Genomic DNA, 8,391 nt, shown 5'->3' on the forward strand with positions numbered 1-8,391 from the left:
GCTCTCCTTTCTCCGGGTTGGAGGAGCCCCGTCCACTCCGGCCTCGCTGGCCCGGGCTCAGTGTCTCCCCTGGGCGCCCTTCCTGGGGTGCCGCCTGCGCTCTGAGCCCGGCGCCCCCATATCTCTCCGCGGCCGTGTCAGAGCTGGAGGGGACCTTGGAGATCAGCAATAAACTCAGTCCTCAGGGTTGACAAACGACGAAACTGAGGCCCAGAGAGGGGCTTGCCAGGACGGCAGGGGTCCTTAGCTCCACGCGGTCGCCTTCCAGCTTCCCCGTAGCTGCAGAGCTAGGGTTGCATACAGCCCCGGAGCTTTGGTTCGCATATCTGAAAACTCCCGGGCTCTCAGGTTTAATCTTTTATGGGGTGGGAGCAGATGTCCCCTTCAATGCATGGACTTTTAAATCTATTTTCAAAGCCTCCTACTTTATCCTGAAAATTGTTTAGGGTAGAGAATGAAACACTATCCGTGATTGTTAACCTCCAGGTGCAGTGTTATTCGGTAACTCTGACTTTATTTTCCCTTTGGTCATAGAAAGACGATGGGTTATGTATGATGCGTACTACTCGGAGCTGCTCTAGCACCTCTCCCACGGAAGCCCAAAGCACTTCACACCTCTAGTCTCAGCTCTAAAGCAGAGATGTTCTTGTTCTTCCCATTGCACACACCAGAGCATCAGACGGCTTGTCCTCTCCTCTCCACCGAACCATACTCACATGAGGCTTCAAAGCTTGTCATGGGAGCTCTGGTGGATCCAGACCCTCCATCCCAACTCCAAAATGATTTTTATGAATTGAGCCAGGCACACTTTGGACAACTTGCTTCTAGAAAATCCTTTCACTCCTAAGTCAAATAGAAAGCCAAGCATACCTGTTTTAGCAAAGGGAACAGCAGGACTTAGGAGAAGGTGATTTGCTGTAACCCAAGCCTTACAGCTCATGTTTCTTGGAACCCGTGAGGAGGTGGCCTGCTGAAGTTTTATTATTTAAAATCCCATGCTATATTTAGAAAAGAAGAGTGATCACAGAGACAGTGATTACTCATCGTTTAAAGAGAATGTTGTGGATTTATTGTGGACACCGCACCAACTGGGGGTCTAAGCTCTTCTCAGCCTCTGATACTCCCGTGGTGAATTACCATCATCCCCTTACCTTATGGCAGAATAATTATGTTGACCTTTGTAATGGCTGAAACTTGCCAGGTATTGTTCCATGCACCCTCCAAGTATTAAATTGCTTATTTGTCACAACTATTAGCCCTATTGTTCAGGGAAGAGACCCAAGGCACAGAATCTACACTAATAAAAGGGTAATATGCTAAATAGACCGGACATCCTTCTGGACAAAGCCATGGTGGTGGGGGCAATCAGGCCAGCAGGGGGAGCAGTTAGGGGGGCAATCAGGCTGGCAGGGGGGAGCAGTTAGTGAGCAATCAGGCTGTCAGGGGAGCAGTTAGGGGATGATCAGGCTGTCAGGGGAGCAGTTAGGGGATGATCAGGCTGGCAGGGGAGCAGTTAGGGGATGATCAGGCTGTCAGGGGAGCAGTTCAGGGCAATCCGGCAAGCAGGCAGGCGAGCAGTTAGGAGCCAGTAGTCCCGGATTTCGAGAAGGATGTCCAACTGCCAGTTATCCCCTGAGGGGTCCCAGATTGGAGAGGGTATAGGCCAGGCTGAGAGGCCCCGCCCCCCCCCACTCGAATTTCATGCACAAGGCCTCTAGTGGTTAAATAATTTGCTCAAGAACACAAGTAAGCAGCAGAGCTAGGATTTGAACCCTGGCAGGATGCTATGTTGTCTCCACAGAGGAAGAACGCAGACACCTCAGAGGGCTAGGAGGAAAAGACTGAAATTCAATTTGTAAAATCCATGCATTAAATGACAGCCATCCCAGCTATATTCAATCTTTCCTCAAGATTCACCTTATATTACAGAACTAACATGAAATCAAGTGTGGGTCAGGAAGAAAGTAAGGGCACCTGCTTCTTTGTGATTGAGGTCAGCCAATTGAGACCCCTGCACAGCAGGTGCATCTGCCCCTTCTCCCATTTCCTCTCTTCTACCTCCCTCCAATGAACAGATGGTAGACCCAGCCCTGAAACGAGTGGGTGTGGGGGTGAGTCAGCCTCACAGCAGGGCCACTGGCTTCCTTTTCCTGCCATGGGGGCAACACCTCTTCCTCCCCGGGCTGCCATAGCTAGGCTTGCCTCTCTGCCTTCCTTTATAGACCCGCAGGGAAGCATCTGAGAGCCCAGAGCTCAGAGAGAGGCAACAGCAAGTTGGGGGAAGAGGCTTCCAAGGTATCCCTCTGTCATCCCCCCTCAGGTGGGGGCTCATCTTCCAACTCCCCATTCTTTCCACCCCCACCCTCCTGCCCGCTTCAACCCCAGTGTGCACTGGTATGTGAGAATGATTTCATCTTTAATCTTTCAAACAGTACTTACATTTTTAAAGTATCTTTTATTTTTAAAGTGTCTTCTGGAGATATTATGCCAATGATGAACTTTCAGACATAAATAACATTTTTATTTTTAGCAGGCTTTGCAGGGGCCCTTTAAATAACTCCTGAAGGCCAGGGTGTGCTAGGCCTCCACATAAGCAGGGTATCAGCACACCCAGTTTCCATTCTTTATTAGTGTTGTCCCTTTACACCACCAATAAAGGGCACCAAAATAATTTTTATTTCATATCCTGATTCCCTCATCCCCGACACCCCCACCTCCAGAATTTAAATCATATTATTTATTTTCCTAGAACAAGTAATGCGTCAGTAGAAAAAATAAACAGGAGATGCTCCTGTGAGATAATAACCATTGCTGCTGATCCGGCAGGGGCACGAGGGGCTAAAAGGTGGCACATTCTCTGACTGGGGGCTTTGATGACCTCTCACTAGCTGTCCCACTGCAGGACAATGTCCTCTGCTGTGGGAGGGGGCACCTATGGGAACCCAGAATGACGTGAAGGGTGACCTAATGGAAATAACTTTTTAAGTTGCGTTTTCTGAATAGAATAGGTTTTTCTCATGGCAGTAATTTGATATCTCCTACATTTAAATGAGATAAACCTGACAAAATACCGACCCCTGTGTCTTCCATTGTTTTGAAGTCAGTGTTAGGAGCCTCTGGGAAAGCTCTTTCATCAGCCCCTTGGGAGGTCCCGATGATCTGGCGTTTTCTATTATCACTAACTCGAGCCCAGTGTAGCTGGCACTGGTTCTCAGAGAGGTTTCCAGTATTTTTATCTGCTCGTCGTGTCCTGGGACTATTTCCAGAACTCAGTGGTTTTTAGTTGTAGACATTTTATCAGTGGAATAAAGACCTCTAAAGGTCTCCTCCTGAAAGGGATGAAATGTTAGTTACTAGAGAAAAGGACAGGAACAATGTTATTTTGCCTCAGCCCCTCCCTATCACAGTGTCTAATTATCATCTGTTCACTTGGAGTAAATAAATCTCCATCAGTGGGTGAGGGTAATGAGGGCATTCATTTATAAGCAAGCGAGAGATGAATGTCTTTCCCAGGGGATGACTGACACAATGAAGAGCCAGGTGGAAAATTAGTATTGATGTGAGTGAGATGTGGAAAGATTCAGCTCTACATGGGGAAAAAGCAAGCAAGGTGTTGAGTGGTTTTTGTTGGACAAGAACTGCTTTGCTAAATTATTATATACACTAGAGACCCAGTGCATGAAATTCATGCACGGGTAGGGTCCCTAGGCCTGGCCAGTGATCAGGGCCGATTGGGGCCTTGCTTCCCCAGCTGCCGGCTGCCAGCTGCAGGCCGGGGCCTTGCTTCATTCTGCACCGCCTCTTGGTGGTCAGTGCACGTCATAGTGAGCGATCAAACTCTCAGTCTCCCAGTTGAACTTCTGAGGGGACACTTTGCATATTAGCCTTTTTTTAAATATATATATTTTATTGATTTTTTGCAGAGAGGAAGGGAGAGGGATAGAGAGGTAGAAACATCGATAAGAGAGAAACATCGATCAGCTGCCTCCTGCACACCCTCTACTGGGGATGTGCCCGCAACCAAGGTACATGCCCATGACCCGGGACCCTTCAGTACGTAGGCCGACGCTCTATCCACTGAGCTAAACCGGTCAGAGCATATTAGCCTTTTATATATAGTGATACTTGGTTTACAATATATATCTTTAGAAAATAGTCGAGCTTTTCTTGAACATTGTCCCATCCCCTGATGTGAGGGTTCAGTTGGTTAAGCATCTAGATGCCATCTCACCAATTCACAACTGTGGTCCTTGCTGGTTATTTTCAGTAGCTGTACATTAATATTCTGCCTCACAAATAGTGTAAAGATGTGGGTGGCTCTTCTGAATGAAGCCAGCTCACTCATTTTGTCCTAAATGAATCCTGATAAAAACGAGACTTTCCTCCTCCAAGTTTTAATTAGTCTGTAAAACTCTACCCTTTATTCAGCTCTGGCAACTGGAAATCCTAGTGAATCAGACCCTGTAGCCTTGAAAACCCCATAGAACTACCTCATTAATGAAGCTGGAGCCATGCTGCCCTCAGACCAGATTTCAGAGTTAACTAAACACACAGATTATAGAAGAAAATGGTGTCCACCTTTAGCAATAGAACTTTGGTTAAAGCCACCAACGATACATGAGCTCTCTCTTCTCCTTAAGGTTAGTTATCCCCAGGAGTGAAATGTAGCACCCAGAGAGCAGTCCCCAAAAGTAAGGCTTGCCTACGGGTGGGTAGTCTGCTGTCCCTGGCTTTATAGGACTTTTCTCGTTGCCACCCCACAAGTGCCAAGGTGTATAAGACAACTGACCTTAACAGCTGTGTACAGCATTTCAGTGTGTAAAGTCTGTTGTACAGTTAGGGGGAGTTGCAGGTATGGTCCCATGCTGGGCAGCCAACCTAGCATTGGTGGTACAGAGCCCTAAAGCAGGGGTCCTCAAACTTTTTAAACAGGGGGCCAGTTCACTGTCCCTCAGACCGTTGGAGGGCCGGACTATAGTTTAAAAAAAAAACTATGAACAAATTCCTATGCACACTGCACATATCTTATTTTGAAGTAAAAAAAACAAAACGGGAACAAATACAATATTTGTATTTGCATGTGGCCCGCGGGCCGTAGTTTGAGGACCCCTGCCCTAAAGTGTCCTGCGGCCTCATTCCCTTCTATCTCCACAGGCCTTGATCCTTAGAAACGCTCCTTCTCCTGTGGTTCTCACCCTTTCTTCTGATCTGGAGCTTATGCCAAACTGCCTTGCAGCTCCCTCGATCTCTGCAGAGATGACATCTTCCCCAGCACGGCCCTAGAGCCTGCCTGTTTGTTCTGAGGTTACATGTGCAGCTGGGCAGGTGTCCATCTCTGCTAAGTCAGAACCCCCAATTTATTTCTCACGACATTTCCATCAGCACAGTCCAGGTCTAGCATCCCATAGCTGTGCTCTTTCTGCTCCCTTTCTGTCCCCTCATCTGCTTACCCCTAGAACAGGTAAATTCTAGAAATCCCAGAAGGGTCAACTGCGACCCCCTGAGCTTACTTCTTTTACAGTTGAGCTGACGGGTGCTCTATTTTTAGAAACTTCCTCAAGTTCTCATAGCCAATTGGTTACAATAGAGCTTCCTGTTGGCAGGACGCGGGACTGCAGGGCCCCCCGGTGGTCATCTACCCAAGCAGCGGGACATGAAAATATCAGCATTCTAAATGTACACCATGATGTGTGAAAGGTTGGGAAGTACCACGGAGAATAATGTCTGACTCCCCATAGAGTCCTCTAACTCATCCTCTCCCAGGTCCATCAATGCTTGCTGCTTCTATTTCTCACTAGTCTCTCTTCCAAGTTTTTGTTTGTTTGTTTGTTTTGTTTTTTAAATCCTCACCCAAAGTTATGTTTTAATGATTTAGAGAAGAGAGAGAGAAAGAGAAACATTGATGTGAGAAAGAAACATCGATTGATTTCCTCCCATACGTGCCCAACTAGATATTGAACCCGAAACCTAGTTATGTGGCCTGACTGGGAATTATGTGTCATAACCTCCTGGTTCATAGGTTGATGCTCAACCACTGAGCAATACTGGCCAGGCAATCCTCCTTTCTATTTGGACCACAGAGGCTATCTTTTAGAAGGGAATAGACATCATTTTTTTCAGCATGTGACAGGTAATTTTTCACATTTCACTCCTCCAGAAATGGTTTAAGCAGCGCCTGGCCCAGTGGCGGAAGTCGGAAGGCCTACCCTCAGAAAGCAGATCCGTTACGGACTAAGGAGATGGTGGGCATTGGCAGCTTCCCTCCATGAAGACCACCTGCTGTTTCTCTCCTCGGCTTAACCAAGCTGTTTTGGTTTGTCAGTGTAGTGTTGTATGTTCGCTGTTAGCTGTCCTGCTATTTAACACAATGTTGTATTTTTTTAATGTACATAACTAGAAAATACAATAACAATAGGAAGCTATGTGCAGCTTCTGTGTAAAGCAGTGGCTTGACTAGGCGAGTGATGTGGCTTGCCTTTCCCTTTGGGTCATGATGACAGATGGTGTGAAAATCATCTAAGTTTGCTTTTGATCATCACCTCCCAATAACAATTTACTTTCAACATCCATTTCAGAGCAGGCAAGGTCTCTGTTGAAAAGATAACGTGACCAAGAGGGAGAAACATTTTCCTTCTGAATCTACTTCCCTAAGTTGTTTTCCTTGTGTTTCATTGAATACAGTGAAGTTGAATGAGAACACAGAAGAATATTTGAGTCATTCCGATTTCATTAAGTAGTTCCTTGGATTAAAGCTGCATTAACTTAGAAAGAACCCAGTTAGGCTAAAAGACAGAAACTGCACAAGTAACATGACAGAAAAGCAAGTAACTAAGAAAAAAAATCTACTAAAGTATTTGATTTACATTATTTAAATGCTTTTGTTAAGTTTATTTTGCTAGCCAAAGTGAACTGCTTTTTGTCTCTAAAATGATATTCTAAATAAAACATTAACTTTTTGTTGAAAATGCACTGAGTCCTCTGAATTTTTTTTTTTACTGAATAATAAGCAGATCAAAGAAAAACAGAATGCCTCCACCATAAGAGCAGACTGACAAAAGAGCTGTCATTTTCCAGATTCTTGCTACTCAAAGGGTGGTCTGGGACTGGCATCAGCAGCATTAGCTGCAAGCTTGTGAGAAATGCAGAATTTCAGGCTCCAGTGCAGACCTACCAAATCGGAACCTGCATCTTTCACAAGGTCCCCACGGGGTGTACATGCACATGAAAGTTTGAGCAGTACTCTTCTAAAGGACTCTGCAGTCCATTTTCACCCACCCTATATAATAAAAACATAATATGCAAATTGTCCCCTCTACCAAGAGTTCGTCTGGGAGTTTGACCAGGGAGCAGGGCCAGCCAGGGGAAGGGAGGGAGGCCCCAGTGGTGGCAGCAGGCGGCAGGCGGCTGCTAGGGACCCTACCAGTGCACAAATTTCATGCACTGGGCCTCCAGTTTTCTATAATAGCACATTAAACGTTTTAACAGTCTATTAATTAAGGTTGTGTTTGACTGTATGAACAGAAATGTGATTACAGTGAATTAGCCAAATAGACTTTTTGTCTATTTCTTTAAATGATTATTGTTTTTACATAAAACACCAGCAGGTAGGTGGCTCCCTAATGTTGTCAAGGACCTACAGTCATTCTTGTCTTCCTACTTTGCTATCTTCAGCATGTGGCTCTTGTGTTCATGGATGCAAGATGAATGCTTGGTCATTGAGTCTGCATGTCAAGGGGGAAAATAAAGAAAGAGAAAAAGAAAAAGGCCAATGCCAACTAGACTCTCCCCTTTAAAAAGTTTTCCTGGGAGCACCCCCCACCCAGCAACTTCAACCTGCATATTATTGGCCAGAACTGGGTCACATGGCCATTCCTAATTCAAGTGAGTGTGGTAAGGTGAGTATTTTATTTATTTATTTATTTAATTAATTAATTAAATCTTTATTGTTCATATTAATACATTTGTTCTTCTTTTTCCCCCCATAACTCCCCTCCTCCCAGTTCCTACCCCACCCTCCGCCCTCACTCCCCACCCACTGTCCTCATCCATAGGTGCACGATTTTTGTCCAGTCTCTTCCCGCATCTCCCACACCCCTTTTCCCCTCCAAGAATAGTCAGTCCATTCCCTTTCTATGCCCCTGATTCTATTATAATCACCAGTTCATTCTGTTCATCAGATTATTTATTCACTTGATTCTTAGATTCACTTGTTGATAGATGCATATTTGTTGTTCATAATTTGTATCTTTACCTTTTTCTTCTTCTTCGTCTTCTTAGAGGATACCTTTCAGCATTTCATATAATACTGGTTTGGTGGTGATGAACTCCTTTAGCTTTTCCTTATCTGTGAAGCTCTTTATCTGACCTTCAATTCTGAATGATAGCTTTGCT

The 8,391-nt window shown here is 45.4% G+C and overlaps 1 protein-coding gene across 3 annotated transcripts in view; it reads left to right on the top strand.

The window, feature by feature from the left end:
- Positions 1–6,969, top strand: part of HOPX (HOP homeobox) — a 29,222-nt gene extending 22,253 nt beyond the window's left edge. For all 3 annotated transcript variants that reach the window (XM_070396144.1, XM_070396153.1, XM_070396134.1), the window contains exon 3: positions 6,158–6,969. In XM_070396144.1, coding sequence (XP_070252245.1) covers positions 6,158–6,235 — 78 coding nt within the window. In that variant the 3' untranslated portion in view covers positions 6,236–6,969. The remainder of the gene's footprint in view (positions 1–6,157) is intronic.
- The last annotated feature ends 1,422 nt before the right edge of the window (positions 6,970–8,391 follow it).

Source organism: Myotis yumanensis, unplaced genomic scaffold (genome assembly GCF_028538775.1).
Source record: "Myotis yumanensis isolate MYYU_CA2020_CCGP unplaced genomic scaffold, mMyoYum1.0.hap1 SCAF_1, whole genome shotgun sequence".
Classification (NCBI taxonomy): domain Eukaryota; kingdom Metazoa; phylum Chordata; class Mammalia; order Chiroptera; family Vespertilionidae; genus Myotis; species Myotis yumanensis.